At 39.2% G+C, this 23,790-nt stretch overlaps 1 protein-coding gene across 4 annotated transcripts in view; it reads left to right on the plus strand.

Moving 5' to 3' along the window:
• COL24A1 (collagen type XXIV alpha 1 chain) overlaps positions 1 to 23,790 on the plus strand; it is a 120,044-nt gene that overhangs the window by 69,597 nt on the left and 26,657 nt on the right. For 3 of the 4 annotated variants that reach the window (XR_013183292.1, XM_077182279.1, XM_077182281.1), the window contains exons 25-37: positions 5,633 to 5,686; positions 7,405 to 7,458; positions 8,078 to 8,131; positions 8,873 to 8,926; positions 14,415 to 14,468; positions 14,751 to 14,795; positions 14,909 to 14,953; positions 16,048 to 16,101; positions 18,954 to 19,007; positions 19,969 to 20,022; positions 20,232 to 20,285; positions 21,518 to 21,571; positions 22,168 to 22,275. Coding sequence is in view for 3 of the 4 variants with exons in the window: in XM_077182279.1 (XP_077038394.1) it covers positions 5,633 to 5,686; positions 7,405 to 7,458; positions 8,078 to 8,131; positions 8,873 to 8,926; positions 14,415 to 14,468; positions 14,751 to 14,795; positions 14,909 to 14,953; positions 16,048 to 16,101; positions 18,954 to 19,007; positions 19,969 to 20,022; positions 20,232 to 20,285; positions 21,518 to 21,571; positions 22,168 to 22,275 (738 nt within the window). In the remaining variant the exon portion in view is untranslated. The remainder of the gene's footprint in view (positions 1 to 5,632; positions 5,687 to 7,404; positions 7,459 to 8,077; positions 8,132 to 8,872; positions 8,927 to 14,414; positions 14,469 to 14,750; positions 14,796 to 14,908; positions 14,954 to 16,047; positions 16,102 to 18,953; positions 19,008 to 19,968; positions 20,023 to 20,231; positions 20,286 to 21,517; positions 21,572 to 22,167; positions 22,276 to 23,790) is intronic. The other variant, XM_077182280.1, reaches the window with a different exon arrangement.

The raw sequence follows: 23,790 nt of genomic DNA on the forward strand, positions 1-23,790 counted from the left end.
CATTGACTAAAATGTCATCCATCTCCTGTCATTGACTAAAATGTCTGTAACTGCTGTTTGAGGTGCCAAAATAGTTATTCTTTTTCTGTAGCAGCTTTCCCAGGTCCTGCTTAATACCTGCTTTGAAGAGCACAGATGGCAACTCTGCACAAGCAGGGAAACTTCAACAGCAGGAGATTGGACTGTAACACTTGGCTTTTCAGCCTAGTAAGGTGGAATATGTGCTGAAATTCAGCTCTGTCAATAGGATAGAAGCCACAGCATCCAACATTTCTTAGGTCACGTGAAGCTGCTGATTCTTCAGAGCACATTTCTGCCAAAATATTTCTGGATGCTTGTCCACTGTGGAAACAGAGTAGACTAAATTTATAAAATGTTTGCTGTGCTCATAGGCATAAATGACACACATTTAGGAGTAGACCAGGAATGTGCTTAAAGTCAGACTTCAGACACTATTCTTTAACCAAGTCCTACACCAAAAACTGTTTTTCTGGCTACAGCATATGTTGTGTTTGTCTAAAGGGGAAGGGAGGCAGATTGAGGTGGGGCTGCTTGGTTCAGCAGAGCCCTGAGCTGAGGTAGAATCCAGCAGCTGTTCCTTGCTGCAGGATATTTGGTTAACTGCAGGACCAACAGGTCCAATTGAAGAGGGATTGGGTAAGATAGTGAGAAGCAAGGGAACAGCAGACAGAGCAAATGTACACTGCTGATGAGACAAAATCCTTTGGAAGCCATGCCAAAAGAAACAACCCCTTCAGCTATTGAGAAAATTCCCCTTATATTTTGGGGGAGGAAAATTTTTTTCCTTGCTGACATGTGCAACTGGATTTTTTTATGCTTAGATAAATGTAGTTCAGTGATGGGGAGTAAATATTTGAAACTGATTTCAAGCATCTCATACAAATGATCTATTTGCTAAAATTTGTTAAATTCAGCCTGTACACTTCTGAATTAGAAATCCTTGAGGTTTATACACACATTGAGGCAGAGTAGAAGGGGTAGAACTGTCAGCTGTAGTATGTGCAACTGGTGTCAAAAGGCAGAGTTCATGAACACAAATCCTGGAAAAATAATCTTCAGAAATTACATGTCAGCAAATTTCCCTAGTTGCACATAGTTTTTGAAACAACAGAAGGAAACCAAGCTGAAATAAAAAGTGCTTTGCCATGAAAAAACCCTTACAATGCAGCAAAGGAGAAGCAGTGATGTTTGGGCTGTGGATAGCAGCTCCAGAGCAGGCTGCAAATGGTCAGTCTGCAGGAGTCTGTGAAGGACAATAAAATACTGCAGACAGGCCATGTGCCTTGTAGCCGAGCTGCTTTTGGGAAGAATTACCATAAAGCAATTACCACATCTTTCAGAGGGGTAAAAATTAGCTGAATTAGGCACCAAGGATTCATAATTCAGGGAGAATGGAAACTGCAATTCCTTTTGCTTGAAGAAAAGATTAAGTGAACTTTAACTGATGTGTTCAGGATGCTCAACAGAAGGAGTTGTTTGAATTATCCTGAAAAGTCTGGGCTTTAGGGATATACAAAAGAGAATTTTAAACCATAGGCTAAAAGATAAGTCAATTGAGGAAAGCCTTTTTTTTTTTTCAAAGTCTGGTGAATGCATGGGACATTGCCAAAGAAGGAACTGCTCCAGCTGCTTTCAGAAAGCAGTTGGATAGAGATTATTGTGGGTTCTATGAAGGACTTCACAGTGAATGGCAATAAAGGTACTTCTGTGTTTTACCTTGTGCTTCTTGTTTATGCCCCAGGTGACCTGATATGCTATAGCTCCTGCTGAGAGGAGTGCAGAAAGTGGTTACAGTATCTACAGATTAGATTTATCAAGCTGTTGCTCATTTTTTTAAGGATTTTTTGCTAGTGGTTCTTTTTATCCTTTGGTTTCAGCTGTTTTTTAGGGTTCATAATAGTGCCTGCACATGGTATCTGCAGTTCAGCCTCCAAGGTTTTGTCAGTGAGCACATCCTACCCCCACTTGGTCAGGCAGCTTCCCTTAAATGCAAGCATTCCTCTACAGGTGCTATCAAACAGAATTACCCTGCTTGACACCAGAAGCAAAATTTAATCTATTTATTTATTTATTAAAACTGCTGTTGAGCAGGTCATTGGTGCCAGTACATTTTACCTTTCAAATATTCAGATATTTCTGACCTCTGTTTTGAATAGAGAGGTGGAAGAGCATTTAGTTAACTTGTCATCAATTTCTTTCCCCTTCAGACCTTCTGAAGTCCTTGTTGCTTTTAGCAGTTCACTGGCTTCACTTCTAGTCATCTTGACTATTGTTTTGCTTTCCGTGGATATCCAGTACATTTTGCCTTTCAAATATTCAGGTAGTTGAATTTTGGAGTCCTCTAAAGAATGGCGTGAAATATCAGCTGCAAGGTACAAATATGGTGCATCTCTGCTCTTATTCATTTCCTCCATTGACCATAGCAAATCAGAGATTTTCACTCAGATTATCAACTCTGGTTGATTACAAACCAACTTTCTCAACAGACAGGAAATTAATAGAAAAATGTCATTGTGACAAGATAGTATTTTAAATGTATTATGTCATCGTATTAAATGAATGTTGAATAAAAACATTTGAGAATGCTGAACTGTAAATGAAATAGCACTGGATTGGAAAAATTTCAATTATCACAGACGAGCATATTAAAGTACAACCTGGCAGGTAACTGCTGCCATGGGAATGTTTGGAACTAGCTGTATATTCATTTCTCACTACCAGGTTTTTCAATGGATTACTTCATACTTGAGTTTGCGTTAAGTGTACAACGTGTTTTCAATTATTCAGCTGCAGTCCAGTTTCTAACACAGAGCATATGCCCTGGCAAGATGTTTTGGTCTTTCTCAGGCATGTGTTAGTTGTGAGATCTGGTCTTTGATTCATTTTCTAAAAAATGCTCCTGTCAAGAAGGTTTCTAAAATGCTGTTATTGTCACTGGAGACTTTTACACAAGTCCTTGTAAGTGAAAGTTGATGACTATTTTTTTAATAAGTTGCTGATTTCTTTTTTTAATCACTTCAGGATTTTGCTTCACTTTTTTGTTTTCTAATATATTCAGTTTTATATTTGGAATCCATCAGTGCTCCCCCAGAGGATTGAAGGGATGCTGGAAGACATTGATTCAACAGATCTGCTTTGGACTGTATTCATTTTCTTACATAACATGGAGAGAGTTGAAACCTCAATCCAGTCCTAGTAGCTGGTCTTTATAGCAAGCCAGTCCAAATCTGGGATTTTAAGAGACACATGATCTTACAGAAAGTCTGTCAGGAATGATGTAGGGGAAACTTCACTTTATGGTTAATATGCTGACAGAACAAGATGTTTTGCTCTCTGTACTTTCTTTTCACTGAATACTACTAATTGTTTGAAATTCAAGATTCTATTCTTAAGCAAGTATTTTGGCTCCCTTGCCTGTGTGCATACCAGCCCTAGCATTTTCTCAGTCTCAGACACTTGACCTCTGTTTTCAATAGAGGGATGGAAGAGCATTTAGTTAACCTGTCATGAATTTCTTTCCCCTTCATACCTCTGAAGTCCCTGTTGCTTTTAGCATTTCACTGGCTTCACTTCTAGTCATCTTGACTATTGTTTTGCTTTCCATAGATATCCAATTGCAGGTATGCCAAGTTTCTTTTGCATCTTTTTATCAGCCTTCTTAGTATTTTTACTATAAATTTTCTTAACTACTTTTGAGAAATAGCCAATGTATAAGAAATGTTATGTTTAATAGCCAGTTTCTGTCCTTTCTCTGGAGGAGTCCCTTGCCCTAATGTGCTAGGGACTACAAGAGCACATTCACAGTCACTGCTTCCTAGTCATTGCTGCTCTTACAGCCCAGAGCAACCAAATTGGGAAGACAGTACTTCTGAATTGAAAAGAGAACTTGAGCAGAGCTGTATATTAAATGATTCACTGCTGGGGCAAGGCACAGTTCTCCATCTTTCTGATCAGCATCTTCAGTCCTGCAAACAGCATGGCATTGGGTGGGAGATCAGGAATGTCTCTGTGGGAAGAGAACAGTCTGAGTTTCACCTTGGCTCTCATTATGTCTCCTGTTCTTTCTGGAGCAGGGGAATCAAAGTGATTAATCTTTAGCGTTTTGAAACTGTACCTCCACACCTCTTACCTTGATAAGCAGGAGTACAGGGTAATTCTTTGTCTCACAGCTTTCTGCCTGCTACTGTTGGCTCTGACTGGGAGCTCTCACTCTCAGAATCCATCACAAAAGTCCCTCGTTGCTGCCAGTGACGTCGGGGCCATTGCCTCAGCACCCGTATCACCAGGACCCATCTTTGGCTGCTGCCAAGGCAAGAGACATCTCAGTTCTGACATATAATACACAAGTTCCCACACATCATATATCAGTCCAGTGGCCATAGAGGTGCCTGCTTATCTCTTTAGTTCCTTACATAAAGTGATTTGTGCAGTATTGTCAGCCTCAAAAGTAGCTGTATCACTGGCTCTTTGCCATATGGTCAAACTGTGGGATTTCCAGCATAGCTAGCAGTCCAAGAGAACAAGGAATCATAAAATCTCTACTTACTTTGCACCTGTTTTGTTAAAGGACTTGAGGCTGAACTGTATCCAGATTCTACAGATAAAGACTGCATTTTTAATTTAAGTAATGCCTTTTTATTTTCAAATTGTACTTCAGTGCCAGTGTAGTGCTACTAATGCTAGTTCCTTCTTGCACACAAAAAGATGGCAATGCCAATGTGTGAATTGACATCACTTTCTTTTTTTTTTCCTTTTTAAAGTGATACAGGCATCATACAGTTGTGTGTTATATCACTACTGGAGCTTCCACATTTCTGCCATGCTCCAAGAGCAGTCTTGCAGTGTACTCTGAGCACTCAGTGCTTTTTCTTCAGGCTCATCGTGTCATATTTTTCTCAATTAGAACCTTGTGCTATAATTTCTTTTTCTTTTAGCTTTCATAATAAAGTAGGTATTGTAAGCACTGGGAATAAGGTTTTTTAAAGTACTTCCTCTCCTGTTTCCCATCCCATATGATCGTACTTGTTCTGTCCAGTGGAAATTTGTGAGAAAGCCTCAGGAGAGAATTATTTCATTTTTGAATGGCTGAAAGGCTCTGATCCTCTGACTTCAAAGGCATTGGGGCTACTGCTCTTGAAGGGAAAATTCTGAAAACACCTGATCCAATATACGTTTGTTTTGACTGCATTTTACTTTGTTCCACTGAATTTATTCCCTTTGAAATTTGTGGTCAGACTGAAGCACTAGCAGAGCAATTTTCACCTTTATTTGTGTTTGTAAAGCTTTTAGCAGTGCAAGGTAGAGCTGTGTGGCAGATCTGAGTTGTCAGGGTGCTATTGTGATGAAGTGGATGCAGTTTCCCTCTGGCAGTAGCTGTTTGCAGTTGTGCTGAGATGCAGGGTCCCTGTGAGCCAGGTACCCCCTGCAGCCCCCACTGTCCCAAGGTGCCCTTAGGCTGCCATGGGCTCTCTGTGAGGGAGAAATGGGCCCTGCTCTGTCTCACAGGGCTCTCTGTGAGGGAGAAATGGGCCCTGCTCTGTTGCTGGAGAGCAGCTGGCCATGAACTAGTAGAGACATCATGCAAGCAAAAGTCTCCTTTCTTTGTATACAGGGATCAGCTGGCTTACCTGGAGAAGCTGGGCCATCTGGAAACCTTGGTGAAAAGGTATAATAATGGATCTGACTGCTCAGCAGCTTTGAAAACCATTGGGGTGGTAAAGTACTGGTGAGAGATCATTTACTGACCACTGTCAGAGCTAATAGTCCTGTAGCTATTTCAGAGCATGGGGATTTGATTACTTGTAATCCAAATGTTCCTATACGAGGTATATATCTGATATCCTTGATTTTACTTCACAGTTAATTTGGAGTTGACAGATTTGATACCTTTCTTATATCACTTTATTATACTGCTATCGTTTCAGAGAAACTGGCACGAAACTTGTTTTATACAGTACTCACTGGTTTAGCACTACTACATAATGAAGACAGAAGTAGAAAGCTAAAACTTGGCTGTATACATGAACTGAATAAAAAAGACAAGCCTGAGTTTTGTCTGCTGTGCAGTAACAGTTGTGTTTGTGAAAGCAAAGCCTGGCAGACTCAACGTGACTTGAACAGTATAAACAGCTTAAGTGTATTTGACATGGTTTTATTTAGGTGAAGTATTTTAAAACTGAAAACCAGGAAGTTATTACTGGACTGCATGTCAGCTTCAATTATGATAGAAACATAATTGTTTGTCAGAATGATGCAGCACCATTTGTATTTCTTTCCTGCAGGGCTGAATTATTTCACCTAGACTGGTGTCTGCTATTTAGATATTTTATTGAGGAAGTCTTAATCTACTACTAGAAATTCCATTAAAAGCCGATTATAATTTATATAATCTGTGAAAGGAAATACATCAGTGGAAAGCCCTGCTTTCGATTTAGACAAATCTCTTATGGTTTTAGTGATAATATCATCTTAGAATTTCATGTCAAAGGATTCTTGTTCTTCATAATTACACTTGGCCCAAAAAGATTACCTTGTGATACTGCTGCTAGTTTAGCTAGGAGGGGAAAGGCAGTAAAAGACTAATTAATTTATCATCAGCAAATGGAAGGAAGCTTCTTCATGGTGCAATAACTGGCACTGCTATGCTGTTTCTATAGAATTTATTCTTCCTCTCTTATGGATTAAGTAGTGCAAGGGTAACACATGCTATGTGGATTTAAATGACAAACGCATTTCCAGCATAATTACAGTATGCAATATAAATTATAGTGTTATTACCATGTCATGTGCACTATTTGTAATAAAAGTATAATCTTCTGAGGATAATCTACAGCTAAGTCTGATATTTGGGCTGGATGTGACATGAATGAAAAGTGAAAAGGTATGGAAGACCAGAAAACACCCTTCCTGCTTCCCCTACTGAAGTTGCTTCAGCAGCTCTTGAAGGGCTGGCCTTCCTTTAGGAGCTGTGCTTTCCTAACACATACTGAAGAAGAGAGGAAAAAATTGTCTTTTTTCTTTGTTTGCTATCCTGAATTTTATGGATTAAGGAGCATACTATAAATATGATGCATGCCACAGAGAGGAAATGTCTAGCAGTTCTCAGAGACTGATGTAGCCAAACCTCTTCTTCAGTCTTCTAGGAAAAGAGAAGACAGAGAAATTCAGTTTTATCATTTTTTTCAAAAGATGGATAGGCTTGTAGGAGGAAAGAATTCAGAAATTTAAAAAAAGAAAAATTAGAAAAGGTCTCGGCACTGTTTCTGAAGGGCAGTTTCTCAACCAATAGTGTCATGCACTGACAGGTGTACTCAGTGGACATTGGAAAAAGGGGAAGGATATCCAATGTTCTTTTCTTTTTCTTCTCTTTCTTTGTTGTTAAAGGGAGAGCGAGGCAGTCCAGGACCTGTAGGTCCTCCTGGAGACAAAGGTGTCATGGTAAGTTACAAGTAATGTAAAATCCACAATTATGTTACTTAGAAAGGCACTTTAATCTCCAAAATAAGAATAAATTCTCACCCTTCTAGCTTTGCAGACCTTATGGGAGAGCAGTATTTATGATGCATAGTCCCTACAAAGTTTCATTTTATGGCTTTATCCCCTCTGCAGCAGTGATTGCAAAGTGATCTGCTGAATGAATAGCAGAGCAACTGCATTTCTGAAATATGGCTCTAAGCAGGGAAAATTAAAAGGAGGGAAAGTAAAATAACCATTTCCTGTGTAAACCAGGGTAACTCAGGTTATTCTAGTAGATAGACTAGTAAATATCATCACCTCTGGTTCCACTGCCCAGCACTGCCCAAACAGCTCCTGGCTGCCACTCCTGTGGGTTCCTGCCAATCCCCCTCGTCCTAAGGCAGGACACAGCACTCCATGCAGCCCAGAGGTCACTCCCTCCATGGAAGGCTGTTGGGGTGCAGAAGTGACAGCCCACACATGTGCCCATGGCCTTGCTCTTGTTGAGATTCTCTAGAAAATGTGCTGCAGGCTTGGCTTTTGCTATCATAGCAATGTTGATAAAACTTTTCTGTCTTTTCTATGTTTATTTTAATTCTAGGGCTATCCAGGACCTCCAGGAGGCCCTGGACCTGTGGGGCCAGAAGGATTACCTGTAGGTATAGGGTGGTGCTTGGGTTTGACATAAAATGAACTATTTTCAAATTGTCTTCTTGCTTTGGTGAAGCTAAGAATGGTTTCTAGTTTGTATTGCAATCTATCAAACTGTCATGGAAATGCACCCATCCAGACAGAATCTGTTCACTTTGCCAGGATGATCTATGAGAGAGGGAAAAATAATTATATGATTTACTCATCCATTCAAAAATCACTCCATTGAGACGAGTAGGGAAATGGAATTTTGCAAGGATGGTTAATAATTGCATAACATTTTTAAAATTCATTGGTGCCTAATACAGTATGAATAGATTCATTATGTGTTTAGTTTCATTGTTAATAAAAAATAAATTGTATTCTAATCTGCTGTGTATAATTGATACAATTTATCTACCATGGGTCTTCAATACAGATAAAAAAATTAAACTTTTTTCAGAAAATATTCATGCTTTTTAACATAATATTGCTGAAATACAAGTATCTTCTGAAAATTTTGGGATATTAGAAGTAATCTATCCAACAGTCACATCAGTGTTTTGTAAAAATAATGTTACATAGAGTCTGTTAATTATATTTTTCTACATAAATTGTACAAACACAATTAATTGAATTTGAACCATGAGTGAAAGTGATTGATTTGTTTTTCTTGCATTGGTTGTTGCTCAAGGTGCATAAGCCTTGTAATTTTGAGGAACCTGTGTTTAGAAGCCAATGAATAATAAGTTTGTTTGACATGTAGGGACCTTCAGGGGCACGAGGACCTTCAGGGCCACAGGGACCTAAGGGAAGAAGAGTAAGTACCAATGCTCCTTTTGTTCCTTAGAGCAGAGAGTGGTGTGTTGCAAAGATGAATCTGGAATATAACCCATTTACAGCTGCTCCCTTTGTCCTCTGGACTGAACTCCTTTGTGCTGAAATCAGATAGATTATACTCCTATTGCCACGGAGGAAACAATATGAATCTTCATTTCTCCTCACAGTGAAATGGGCTTTGCCATTGGTGTCAGCTGAGAGCAAAACTAGAACCAAGATGGCCACTTGACTCTTTTCTGTACACATAAACATGCAAAAGTTGTCATTTATAACTACCACTGGACTATTTCAATGTTTTAAGGTCAATTTTCTTTACCTGCATTTAGTTCTTTGGAAATACAATCAAAGTCTCTCAAAGACAGTTTTGAAGGAGACAGAAGTGTAATCAGAAGTTACTGTGTGCTAAACTTTGAACCTGCACTTGTTAGATTGTCATTGCCATTTCACTTTTATCAGGGAAATGGAAACCCTTTTTTCACTGTACACAAAACCCTGATCCAAGGCCCATATTAGTGAAGTGTCTCTCACCTCACCTACCACTTTGACAGCATATCCACGATTCCTAAGAGACTTGTACAGCTCATACCAGGGGCTGGATCAGAGTCTCTTCACAGCTCCATTTATTCCTGATAGATATGTCTCTGTGATTTTGGCAGCACATCATGGAGTACAGTGCTTATAATTAAAGATCACTCAAAATAAATCCTAAATATCCCAAGCTGTGTGAAAGCCCAGTTTTGGAATTGTGATTTGTGCCTTTGCCTCTGCCCAGCATGACTGGGAATGTCTCATGAAAGAGGCTCTCAGAACAGACCCAGGTCCTCAGGATCTGAGAACAAACTCCCACTGAGGCCACTGAGAATTTTATCTGCTCTCAAGATCAAAATGTCAGATCAGAAGTGGAATCTCACATAAGGAAAATATCTGAGGTGCCCTGAAACCTGGGGTTTGTCATCTCTGGATTCAGAAGGAGAAGTGTCAGAACCCAGAGCTCTGTGTGGAAGGCCTCAGAAAATGCATAGCACAGTCAGATACAGCAGTTAAATGGAAGCATATGGAAATTTCCCTTCACTGTGTGTGGAAACAACAATGTATCCTGTCTTCACAGCTGGAATCTGTGAGAAGCCTTAGAAACACTGACCCTCTACTTGTGCACTGTCACAGAATGGAATTCATTCACTTCATAAATTCTGGACCTTTCAGCAATGGTTTTGCATCCAAGCTTACCCAGCAGTTACTCCTGTGTGAGAGTGTGCAGCTGTTCACTCTGCAGTACCCCAGGAGCTCCGGCCAGCTGAAGGCAGCCTGTCTAGGAGCCTATGGACTATCTCCCCCTGGGGATTTCAGGGAATATGCCACTGAGCACAGCACTCAGAGCCTCCTCAGCTCATGCCTGGGACTTGATGCACCTGGCTAGAATCATGTGGAAGGTTTATTGCACTTTATTTTTTACTGTTAATCTTATGAAAACACAGAGGGAGAGCACCATTTTGTAGATACTTCAATGGCAGAATGCCACTGAGGGTGAATGTATCAATATGTAGGAGAAAGAATTTCTTTCCATGACCAGAGGGAAGAAATGCATTAGTCTGGAAGCCTGGCAGTGTAAGCAGCCATGAAGTCATTGTTGCATGATCTTCTGTTGTCTTTGCTAATGTGTGACATAAACTACAACATCAGAGACTGCTTTCACTTCATGCCATAATCTTGGACTAAATCAACTGTAGTTCCTAGTTTGAAAGGAAGAGATTCTGTATCATTAGATTCATTTCATAAGTGAGACCTGGGCAAAATTCCCAACAGGTGCTAAAATTCTTGACATTTAGTATTCTTCAGATTGGCATTTGGTATTTTAAGGCTCAAAAGAAGTAATTTTTCTGCTCTTAACTTTCCTGGAATGCAGATCATGAAATTTGGACTTGAAAATGCAGATAAATGACACAGTGAACTGCTGTAAATTTAGGGTCAGGCAGCAGCAACTCATGTCTCTAGCAGCCAGTAGGGTTGTCCCTGGCTTAGTGGTGTCTGTACTGGCATGAAGAACCTCAGCTGCCTGGGGACATCTGTGCTTTGTTTTAATGAGTGATATCTTTCATATTTCTCACAGGGAATATGGAACTTAGCAAATTCTGTGCAGTTGTGAAACAAGTGTCCAGTATCCAGGGTGGTTCATTGATAGCTGAATGTTTTTGTCTCTTAATTGTTTGAAGGAAGTGAGAGTCAATTGATGTAGTTTTCTAATATTCTTCCATATCAGCCCCAAAAAGGGAAGTAGCTATACATTGTGTTATTTCTGCTTTCTGGTATTTTGGAGACAGAACGAGAAAGAATAAAAATAGTTAAATTGTGCTTTTTCACCTTCTTGGATGAACTTTTTCTCAGATTATAATTCTAGAGTTTTCATTGTAAAATGTTCCATTTTAGAAACAGAGCTGAACCCGTGCCAAAGAAAAAAGCAGTAGCACTCATTTGGCAGCCTCACTCCCCAGCTCTTTTGGAACCTAATTTAAATAACAGCAGGCAAATCAAGTATATCTCTCATTCTGTACTAGCTATAGTAAGAAATTGTACAATCCAATTCATCTCTGCCAATAAGGAGTCACACCATACTATTTATAGGAATGTTATTGTGTGCTTTTGTCAGGATATTAAATTGCCTTTCCCTTGGATTCCTGCCCTTTGTTCTGTGGCTGGCTAAAGGAAGGCATGGCCCAGAGGATCGTGTTGCTTTCTGTTACTTTGCTTTTAATTCAGAGTTATATAGTAGAAGATTGGTGTTTTAAATGGTAGACTTTTTTGCTTAACTATTCGTGATCAGATCAGTTGTCATGGGCTGCCATGAACTCCAAGGTGAACTCAAGGTGAACTCCACTGAAATGGAGATCTGTGTGAGTGCCAGAAAGGTTTTGGTGTGTGCATAACACAGACTAAGAATCTTGTGCAGTCTTCTGACAGGCCTGTTTCTCAAACTGCAAGCTATCATCCTCTTCATAATTAAAATTATGTCAGAAGTGTTGAAAGACTTTATCTGGTAATTCTGAATGATAGAAGATAAAACGTAGAAAGACAATTCCTTATTACACAAATCTGTAGAATGGAAACCTGTCCTTTTTCTTCCTTGAGTATCTATTCTTGGGATTCTATCCTCTGGTCAGCCCTGTGGAGAACACACAAGGAGAAATGACAGGTCACATATCTAAAAAGTCTGAGAAAATCTAAAACTATCCCGCAATTGCTTAACTTTATGCTGTCAATTTCCCGTTCCTTGTGTTGCCATAGGTGGTTCCTCCATGGGTCTTCCTTGAGCTTCTGTCCCTTCCACCCCCACAGCTCAATGACCTGTCCTCACTCCATCTCAGTTTCTTCTTGTCCCTTCTCCTCCTGTTCTTTGAGACATTTCAGATCAGGGAACAATAAACCTGCCAAATCTGCCTTGAATTTTCATCACAACTGATACCTGTGTTACAGATAGCAGTGACAGAAAAAAGTGAAGAGCAGTAATTAATTTGAAATTGAAATTAATTTGATTGAGACATTTAGCTTTCTTTTGAATTATGCTATAGAGTAATTCAACAATTGAGTTACCCAATTGCATAAGCTCAACATGAGTCCCAATATAAATGTTTTTATAAAAGCCCCCTTTGAAAACACCACTAGTGTTTCATTTCTAATTTCTGAGGGCACTGAAGTCACAGATTTTTTTCCATAGATCTTCAGTATTGTTTGGTTTGGGACCTTTCACATTGAGTGCCATGTGGCAGCTCAGTGTTGTCTTCTGTAGCCTCTTTTCCTCTCTAGCCCAAAGAAATGCCTGTAACTGCTCAGTCCTGGTTTACACCAGAACAAAAAAGGTGGCCAGACTGGGCCAAGGATTGCCTCACAAAAGCTGTGTCCCAAACTACAGAGTATTTCATACAGCTCTCCCTGCCTGCCCTCTTTCCTTTTCCTATGCTTTCTGTGTTCCTCTGTGCTGGCCAGAAGTAGCAGTGCTGAAATGATGACAGATGAATTCTCATGGGATATTTCTGGCTTTGCCAGGGGTTGTGGTTATCTATCAGCTCACAGGAAAGGCCTGTTCCTGAGAGGTTTTCATTTCAGGAGAAAAGCCTAAATGATTCTGGATACACTCTGGTCCTGAGTTACCAGTCAGCCATTTTCCCTTTTGCCAGGGAGCCACTTTTCCCAGTCAGCCACTTTCCCTTCCAGAGAAAAGTGTTCCAAGAGAGGTTTTGATATTGATCAGTCAGCCCGAGTCAAAGACAACAAATTCTGGTATGTTTTTTCTCAAAATATTCAAGAGAGATATGGAAGTCACAGATATTTTTTGGAGGGAAAGTAAACTAAATTAACTCAGATGTGCTTCCAACAAAGTCATTTTACAAGCCCCTATTATTATCATTTAGAACAGTTATATGATTGAAAATCAGTCATGATTGGATGCCCTTCACTATAAAACATGACCCAAGATGTCAGGTTCTCTAAAATTCAGAAATTCACCATAGAAATGGAGACTGTTTTCCTCCAGGCACTGCCATAGTAACGTACTAACTCCTTCTGATGCCAGCCCAGCAAAATTGCCACCAGGAAAGTTGTTGTGTCTTATCCTCCCAATGCACACTGCTGTAAAGAGCCTGTCTTGATACTTATTTAGCTCTTCCTAGGAAGTGGTCATTAGTTTTAAGTTGTTATTAACTGGTTTTAAATTAATGTTCCATACCTAAACAGTCATGGTTTTTAGAATTATGGAAATAACTTCCTAAGTCAGCATGGATAAAATATTATTTTCTATTTTGCTCATGATATATATAAGGATTTTTCATTTGCTTGTAAGCTTTTGAATTTGGATTCCCAATCTAAATAATAAAACTCTGAATGTTTTGGCAATAGGTATTTGCTATATTATGCTACAATAATATAACAGGTTATCTTTGTTCATCTATTGCTTATAAAAAAAAAGCATTTTAGTCTAACAACAGACCACAATAGTTCACAATTATAAATTTCTTCTAATCTTGCCTCAAACTGGTTTACTAGTGGAAGAATTTTATCTGCTTTTTTTAGTCTTACTAGCAAGATTAATTTTTGGATATACATCTTATAATGTGCTCAAAAGCAACTGCTCTATATATGCAGTGATCATCTAAATCCCTCTAAGACCATGTCTGTTGCTTGAGTTCCAAGCTGGATGAAAAAAAGAGCAGAAAATATCAGCCTGCCATCTGGCTCCAGCAGGGACACTGAATGTTTTGTTTACATACTTTTTAAAAAAACTTTTCTTAAGTTCATAATTCAACAAACCAGAAACTTATTTTATTCTTCGAAGCTTTATTTCGTACTTGACACATAATGAGAATTGGTTTTCCTGCTAACAAAATGTTTCCCCTCTCCTAAAGCTTATGTAACATCTCCTTAATGACAAGCAAAAATAATGCATAATTAGTATTCCAAATCACTTGTTCAATATTCAGGGGCCAAGAGGTCTCGATGGTCCTCCAGGAGAGCTGGGAACAGAAGGTGTTAAGGTGAGTGTTTGCATTGCTCAGTACTATATAAAACACTGAAGCAGACCATAACAGATGAAAATAAACAAACAAAAAAACCTCCAGCCCATCATGGCAGAAGCCAGAGAGTTCCATTTAATCTAAGATATTTGCAAATTTCTGGCTTTTCCAGGTACATTGAGGGATTTTCTGTAGTTACCCAGCATTTAAACTCACAGTAACTGCATGCAGCTTATCAAGAAAATGTATGTAGAACTTACACATTGTTAATAACAATAAATACCATTGTTTGTTATTTATCAGGGAGAAAGAGGTGATCCAGGAAAGAAAGGAGTCCCTGGGCTCATTGTAAGTATTGGAGCCAGTGCTTGCAGTAAGCTTTAACACAGTAACTGATTTCTGAGCTGTGTTTGGAAATTACTTGAAGCCAGCATTGTCCTTTGATTTTTCTCTTTAACCAGGGTAAAGCTGGAAATCCAGGAGAGAGAGGAGATCAGGGTGCACTTGTGAGTATGAAATTCACTAGTACTTCTACCAAAGAGAAATCCAGAAAATCTCATACTTTTTTTGACACTTGGGTATGAGGAAGTTTATCTATTTCAGAGCAGCTGGAAAACTTTGACAGTTTGCAATTATTCATACAAAGAACCAGGGACAGAAGTGCAGTTTTAAGGATAAAAGTCTTTGTAACATAGAACAATAATTCTTTGATAGAATTTGGGGTAGGTGTGTGTTATCAATGTAGGGATAAATGTAGAAATGTGTTAAATGAATATCATGTATAGAAGAAAATTCGTTCTTTTAGTGCTTTTTTGAATGGAAATCTAATGTGTTCTATTTGAGGCTTTTTTTACAGAGCAGGTTATCAGTCAGTCCAAATTGTACTGGATTTTCAACAAAGAGGGAAGCAAAAAAACCAAAAATAAAGCAGGAATGATGGTGATTTTGTTCTGCAGTTGAAGCTCAAAATGTTGATTGTCACCATACTTCTCTTGCCTCTTCTGCTCAGATTTAGGAGCTTGTTGCCTCTCACATTTGACACACGGGGTTTTCATTTCCTCTTCATTCACTAGAACTTTTAGATGTATTTATAAACACAGAAATAAATGAAGCAAAACCTCATTAGGCTGAAATGATGTCTAATAGCACATTTATTGCAAAGTACAGGATAGTGATCTATTACTCCCACAGCTACAGTTCCTAGAAGACAGTGTGAGAAAGAAATGCTATGAGAAAGGTTGAGCAGAGAGAAAAGTGTGCTGTGAACCTTCCTGATTATCTAAAATACAGCCCCTAGGGCAGTTTGGACACACAAGCAGCACATGGCTCTACGGAGAATTACAATGAACTGGTAAATGGTGGTTCAGCTAAGATTCATTTGTATGTAAAAGAAACTGAGGAAGGACTTACTCAGGACTCCCTCACCTGCCACAGAAGCCAGTGATATGTCAGTGCATGTCAACCAGAAAAAAAGGCCACACGTACTTCATGGGTGTTTCTTGTTTTTGCTCACACAGTAACTAACACAGAGAGGAAGTGGCCTGCTCAGAATATGAAGGAGCTTCTTTCCAGTGATTTTTTATTTTATTTTAATCTTCAGGGTTTGCTTGGGCCTCCAGGAGCCACAGGAGACAAAGGACCAGTGGGAGAGCCAGTAAGTTGATCCTTATGCCTGTTCAAAGTTTTTCCATGTATTTATTATACAAGCTCCCTGACAACTCAAGCTCCATTTTACTGAGATCCAGTATTTCCAGCTGTGGTTAGGTAGGAATTGTGGAGTGATTGCTCCAAAACTGCAGACCTGGAGTCTGCCTTCCTTGCTTAGTGTAACTTGTTCATAGAGACCTGTTAATCTTGTTGGGAAGCTCTGTAGTAAGGGGGGCACAACACAAGAGAGCATAACAGAGCATAGACCACGATATAATGTGGCTTTACACCACATTGAGGTAGAAATCTGTGTTAAGTATTGGGTAAATGTATGTGGCAATACTTTAGTGGTGTTTTTTTAGGCAAACCTTAGGATTGTTGTTCAGGAACACAGGGACCACATGCATTTGGCAGGTTAAATTTTCAAGAAGAGCCTGCTGTAATAAACCTCAGACATTCCTCTGCTGGATGGATTCTTGTTACTGTGTCAAAGCCACGCTCACTTTAGTGTGGCTGATATTGTTACAGAAGATCAGGGAAGAACCTGAAGCAAATAAATGCACTGAACTGCAAGATATAGCTGTGACAGGAATAGTATTGCAGCACCATCTCTGGGGGTAGATCAGATTATGTAAATACAGTAAAAGAATATATGCTGTCTAAGAAGAATTTGGGAGAAGGCTCCCATTTTCTGGTGCAGAAATCTAATAGAGTTGTTAAAAATTGTGTGTTTACATTGCTTCTGGAGAGTCATTTTGCACAGTAAAATGCACATAGGTAATTTAAATCTCGAAAGTGAAATGTTGATAAAAATTGCATTAATTTTAGTATTATTAGTATTTAGTATTTTTATAATATTATTTCTACTAATCCATGCTTACAGAAAGTAATTACACATTTTGAGGGCTAGAAAACCCCCAACAAATTTTCTTTAGGATAGAATTGCATATTTAACTTGAGCTCAAAATGGGAATGGCAAAATATTTCACAGAAAATGTGTTTTTCCCAATAGTTATCACTGGATTCTTGTTACTTCGTCTCTTTCATTTATTATAGCTTATCTTCATGTTGCAGCATCTAAGAGCCTTACAATGAAAGGTTTATATGTCAAATTCCTGCCATTTTCTGGCCAAGTCTGAATTTTCAAATCCAATAGCATGCCTGTCTGCCTTACCTAATCTAAGTGGTCTACATTTCTCTGTGCTCACCATCATAGAAACTACATGTTCACTGTCAGAAGAAAATCTTATCCTGTGAACAAGGTATCTTTTTCTATCAAGTGCCGAAAGAGTAAAATGTCTTCAGAAGAAGGTCTGTGGAGCTAGAAAGTGATAAAATGACAGAAGATATTGCACAATAAAATGCATGGCTCTTTTTTAGCTGCCTGACCAAGCAGCTTGATTTCATCCTCTGTCAGCTGGTCACTGTGTGAAAGCCAGCTGCTGAGCTTTTCTGGCCCTGTCACCCGTTCTACAAAGAGCAGAAAAGCCCTAATTTTTGGTGGAGGAGCCAAGAAATGTGAGCAATTAGAACTATTTGTATTAACGGGATTGATCTAAACTGCACTCAAACTTTATCTACTTGTCAGACATTTCAGTAAAATCCTTTGCAAATTACCTGATAATAATGGTTAAAATGAGTTCCCACATTGCTATAAAGTTATGGCTTCTGAAAGTCTCAGGAGAAAGATACATTTCTGATCCAGCAGCCTTATCTCCATGGTAATATGAAGAAATACTTGATTTGTGAAGCAAACTGAAGCTTTGTGACACTTGCCTAGTGGAATTCCATGGAGTTTCTGCAGATGAAAATCAATTAACTTAGTTTAGGACAAAGTAAATTATCAAGTAACTGCAGTTTTAGTCGTTCATATTTAAATGAAGATAAAAGGTAAAATAGATGCATCTGCTGGAATTCTGATGATAAGATGCAATTTACATTGTTTTTACAAGGGAAGAGAATATTCACAGGTCATCAGGAGGAGCAAAACCATATGCAGAGTCTGTAAGAGGAAATGAGACAAAATAAGAGTAAATATTTGTTTAAATGGCTTCTGTCATAAATAGAAGCAGCATCTTTCTTTTACATGAGAATTGTAGATCAAGAAAATGTTTTGAATTTAGAATGTGTTTAGACACAGATGAGTCCCAAAGGGATAAATAGATATGAACTTCAAGGAAGTTCAAAGACTGGTTACATGCAGAGAGCTGATTTTTCTGGACCCACATTCCCAGTGGCTGTGGAATCAGCAGTAAGCTGTTACAGGCAGCTTCTGCTTCCAGCACACAAATCCTGCTCTGTGAGCTCAGATCTTACATGTGCAGAGAATTTGAACATGCCACTTTGGGAAATGATCCCTGGCTTTACTGCAGTACATTTACTCCTTACATGTAAGGCTTATCATAAAATGCTTATGCTGTAGTTATCAATATTACTAAGAAGGCTCCAGCCTTTATTCTGTTATGCCTCAGTGACTGTCCTGTCCATGGTGAGGTGGTTGTTTTCAGTTAATTCCATACCAGACTGTAGGCTTTTCCACAAAGCAAACCAGACAGTCTAACAAACCTTAATTAAACAAAGTCTTAGCTAGTCAAGAGAAGAGCTTAGTTCAGATAATAATTTATTTTTGATCTAAAAGAAAAGACATCTGTGCTATTATTTGAGATGTTATTTCAGTGCATCAAGGTTGGTACTGTATGCCATCATGGGACTTTGGATACACTGTTGGATTCAGGAGGAAGGACAATGAAATACATTTCTTTATTCCAGTTGGAAGAGTTGTGAAGAGACAAATTGAACACACTACAATGTAATTTAATGTTAATTGAATAATGCATCCAAAATTTTGTTTCATGCCAGGGTCCAAGAGGACAACCAGGGGATGCTGGCCCTATTGGAGAAACGGGTTTTGAGGTGAGATTTTAATCACTAATATAGCAATTACAAATACTCAAACAACTGACTAATCCTGGACAATATGTTTATAAAAAATTTTTATAAACCTGCAGCTGACTTAAATATCATGAACTTATCAGAGACTCTTACTTAAAGCTGTTACCAAAGAATGTCTAAAATAAGTAGCTTGTTCTGTTGTAAGCACTGTCTTTGAGCATATAGTTACGACATTTGTCATAGAAGGTGAATGCTTAATTGAGCAAACATTTTTTTTTGAAAGCACTGTTCTCCTTGCAGTTAGCAGTAAAACACCATTAATCATATGTTCTTTCAATTTGTAGATAAAGGAAAGCAGCTGTAGAAAGCCTTCTTGCTTGCTTCTGCTACTGTTTTTTGCTTTATTTTTAATATTTCATTGAGAGAAATGTGACAGAATGTATTAGCAGCATTTGTAATCAAGTACCTGAGGGATGAGCTCACTTAGAGCAGTAGGGATTTGGCTTATTCAAAGTTCTTCCTCAGTCACCCAAAATCCAGACTTCTGATTTAACTACCAAAATGTGTAAACTACAAAAAGCAGTCTGATATCATCAACTCATTAGGGGCTGAGGCCTCCAAGAAGGGTTTAGTTCTCCAAAGGCTGTGTCTACTTGGCTCCAAGCCTAAACAGAGCTGAAGTTGTCAGTCAGATTTGCAGAAGATAGATGCTGGCTCAGCAGTAATTTATGGTGAAAGGTACAGGCTTAGGGGTACTGCTGAGTCTTCAATATATTCCTGACCCACCCTATATTTCCTCTATTCTTTCTTTTCTGTTTGTCTCTAGAAAAAACAAAGAACTATGTTGTCTTGATTTGATTTTTCAGACATTCATCTTTCCCAGTGTCTCAGGCCATTCTTCTGCTTCAGTTTTGGGTGTATTATTTAGTTGTTGCAAAATTATTATTGGCGATCGTGTAACAGTAGCTCTTGTACCATGCAGGGACCTCCTGGCCCTGAAGGAGAACCTGGTCTGCAGGGGGAACCGGGCACAAAGGTAAATGTTGAAATCATTCTCTCTTAAGATATTTATATTTTCAAATTCTCATAAAAGCAAATCAGAGACATCTGATTCATTAGCCAAGTAGACAGTGAGGGACCATTAAGAAATACTGTTATTGTCATGATGACTCCATCAGCTGTAAACCCTCTCATTGTTACAAATATTGTCCTTTAAAATTGAATGATTTTCCTTGTGATATCCAGGGAGACATTGGACCTGCTGGGAAGGCTGGAGAACCAGGTGACCAAGGTTTGAGGGTAAGCTCTGGATGCAAATCTTCTTCCACAACAGAGAAGTTATGAACAAAGTGCAGGTTGAGAAATCTTGATTTAACAGAAGAATTCAATAAGAAGCTATTTTCTTCAGCCTCTTTTTTTAAAAGAAAAAAAAAAAAAACAGTGTAATATTGTAGCAAGATAAAAAGAGTATTGACTGGGGAAGGGTGGCTTGAGAGCTGCTCAGCAGAAAGGGACTTGGAGATGCTGGTCAACAGCCCATCTGAACATGGATCAGCAGTGCCCAGGTGGCCAATGAAAAGAAGGCCAATGGCCCCCTGGCCTGTGTCAGCAATGGTGTGGCCAGCAGGGCAGGGCAGTGAATTTTTCCCTGCACTTGGCACTGGTGAAGGTGCACCTTGAACTTTGTGTCCAGTTCTGGGTCTCAGTTCAAAAGAGGACACTGAGGTGTGGAGCATGTCCAGAGAAGACAATGGAGCTGCTGAAGCACAGATTTTGAGAAGCAGTTGGGAGAGCATGGGTTGTTTAACCTGAGGAAAAGGAGGCTCCTTTCTCTCTACAGCTACCTGAAAGGAGGCTGTAGTGAGGTGGGGGTCAGTCTCTTCTGCCAGCAAACAAAGGACAGAATGGATGGCCTTAAGTTGTACCAGGAGATGCTCAGATTGGAACCTTCAGATTAGAAGGAAAATTTTCACTGAAAGAATGGTTAGGCATTGGAATAAGTTGCCATGGGAGGTGGTGGAGTCACAGTCTCTTGAAGTATTTGAGAGGCATCTGGGTGTGGCACTTGGGAATGTGATTATGGTGGTGCTGGGCTGATGGTTGGACTGATGGTCTTGAAGCTTTCTTTCAACCTTGATGATTCTGTGATTATAATGTTGAAATATTTCTAATGATAAATGGCCCTACAGTAAACATACCAATACAGTAGTTACCACATAAACATGGAAGTTTCAGGACAGAACTGGTATATTTTTGAGGTTACTGTAATTATGTGTTATATACTCTGAATCCAAACAAAATCTCAGTGCCACTGACTAAATCTCCAGGGTTATATGGGCATAGTATTGCCTCATTTTTCTAATGCTGATCATCTTGTATGTTTTCTTGCATTGGATATTCATGGCTGTGACACTGAAGATAAATAAACTGTAACAGCAACTAAAAGTTGTCTAAAAGATAATAAACATATATAAAACTAGTCAAGAAATATCGGCAATAACTTTTTGTTTTCAACTCCTTCTTTCTATAAGGGTGAACCAGGGCCTCCAGGAGAAGATGGTGTTCAAGGAAAAGATGGCCCAAAGGTACATTAAATTTTTGCAGCAGATTTAAAGTACTCTTATTAGCCTAAGGACCCAAATCCCCTTTTTTATCCTAGGTCGGCACCAGATCAACTAAGCCCATTGAGTGCACTTAGTTTTAACATAGGAGGTCCTGTAAAGTATAGGCTTTTCTGTATCTTTTGGGTACATACCTAGCTTGAAAAGGCTGCAAAGCTGAATGGTTTGACAAAGAAGAGCAAGTTTTACCTGAGTACAGCTTTTGTCTGTGGTGACTAAAGTGCTGGAGGAAGCAAGCCCAAGGCTGCTCTGCTCCCCAAATTAGATCAGTGCTGTGCCAGGGACTGTGACAGGTGCCAGCACAGGGGATGTCATAGAGAACAATCTCAGATACTTGGTGATGGATGAGGCAAAATGTGGCTGTAGGAGTGTGGGAATGGGATAGAAAGGGCTTTACCCTAACTTAGAGCCTGATCTGAATTTGACTAGTAAGGTTCACATCAGTTTCAGTGGGCTTTTTTTCAAACTCAGAGATCCAGCATTCCCTTTTCTTATGAACAAGTAATTCTGTAGAAGCAGGCTGACTAAGGGATTTTTGGGGGTTTTTTACTGTGTTTTAGGGAGACCCTGGAGACCAGGGACTTGTTGGAGAAGGTGGTGAAAAAGGAGAGATGGGATTACCAGGAATTGCTGGGCCCCCTGGTGAACCCGGCCTAATGGGAATTCCTGTAAGTGTTTTCTGGTTGAAATGGACTTCTTGCTTGTTTGCTTTTAGTAAACAAAGTTAATTTTTCATTCTTCCTTTATTTTTGATTTTTTCTGGTTTTCTATGTAATTGGAGATTACTGTATTTAAATAAGCTTCCAATGTGGTTCAGGATTGATAGAGAGAGGAGACAAATGCTTTTCCTCTCTTAAATATGGGACCTCTTGGCAAATAGTGATTCCTCACCATCTGTCATCCAGACACATGTACCACACAACCTGGAGCCTCTCACTTCAGCTCTCTCCTCTCCAAACAATGTGGCATCAAACATACACAGATCAAATAGTAGACAAGCATTAGAATTCACAGACAACATTGTTAGATCAGTTTGCCTATTTGTTCTGGCATCACTCCTAGCAACTAAAATCCATCCATGAAACTGCATACAACTCCTTCATGAGAACAATTTTGGAGCACAGCTTCCAAAGCAACTATTGTAGCTTTAAATCAGACCAGCTTCCCTTACCAAAAACCATCATGTTCTCACCTGCAGTCCTCTGGCTGCCTTCTGTGCAGCTCTTGTGTGATGGTGGGGTCTGACAAAACATTGGTTGGAGCTCCAGCTGTTCATGGCTGGGAGCACTGTCCACTCTGTCCTCTAAGCATCAGTGCTATGTTCTGCTGTCTTTTGTCCTGGGTTCTTCACTGTGAATTACTTTTTCTAGGAAATGAAAAAAGTGTTCTTTTGGTTGTTGGCACTCTTAGTGCGCTGCAGAACAAGTTTTGTTTCTTTGACTCTATTTTGAATTGGTAGTTTTGGGGAACATTGGAAGTTTCATATGTTGAAATTATTGTAAAACAGCTCAACCCTGGCATATCTACACTTTATGTAATTATACTTGTGTACAATAATGAACATCAGCAGTGTTTCTGTGCCTCAGTGAGACAGGCAGGTCTGGCAATTCGATTTTTGGGAGGATGTGGGTAGGGAGGGATTTTTCATGTTTTTGTTCTACATGTTCCAAAGGCAGCTGTAGAGCTGCCTTCTCCACTTGTCCTCCCTGGCATCTGGGAGTGTACACATCACAGTTCTGGTTTGACCTCATTCTAGGGATGCAGACAGTCATAATATCCTAGTCTAAACATGGAAATCATTTTCCTATAGCCCATTGTCTAAGTGTTTCATTGGAGGTGAGAGTAATACTACATTTTCCTTAAACAGTAGCTTACAAAGCAACAAATAAGCTTCACAAATCTGTAAAGAAACATTTTCTGTGTGGACAAGATTTAATGGTTTTTTTCACCCTTATTTGCAGTGCATTTCCATTACTTTTATAAATAATCCCTGAAACTTGCCTACTTGTTTATGCTATAACTTGAGACAGCCCTAATAACTTGCTTGAAGACACAGTTAATGACATTTTTCCTCCCACCTCTCTGCTTTACCAAAGCCTACTTAGTTAATGCATTTTGGAGCAGAGGTTAAACATGTTTCTAGGCCCTTCTCAAACATTTCTTTTTCTCTCCCTAATAAAATC

This window comes from Agelaius phoeniceus, chromosome 8 (assembly GCF_051311805.1).
Source record: "Agelaius phoeniceus isolate bAgePho1 chromosome 8, bAgePho1.hap1, whole genome shotgun sequence".
NCBI classification, from domain to species: domain Eukaryota; kingdom Metazoa; phylum Chordata; class Aves; order Passeriformes; family Icteridae; genus Agelaius; species Agelaius phoeniceus.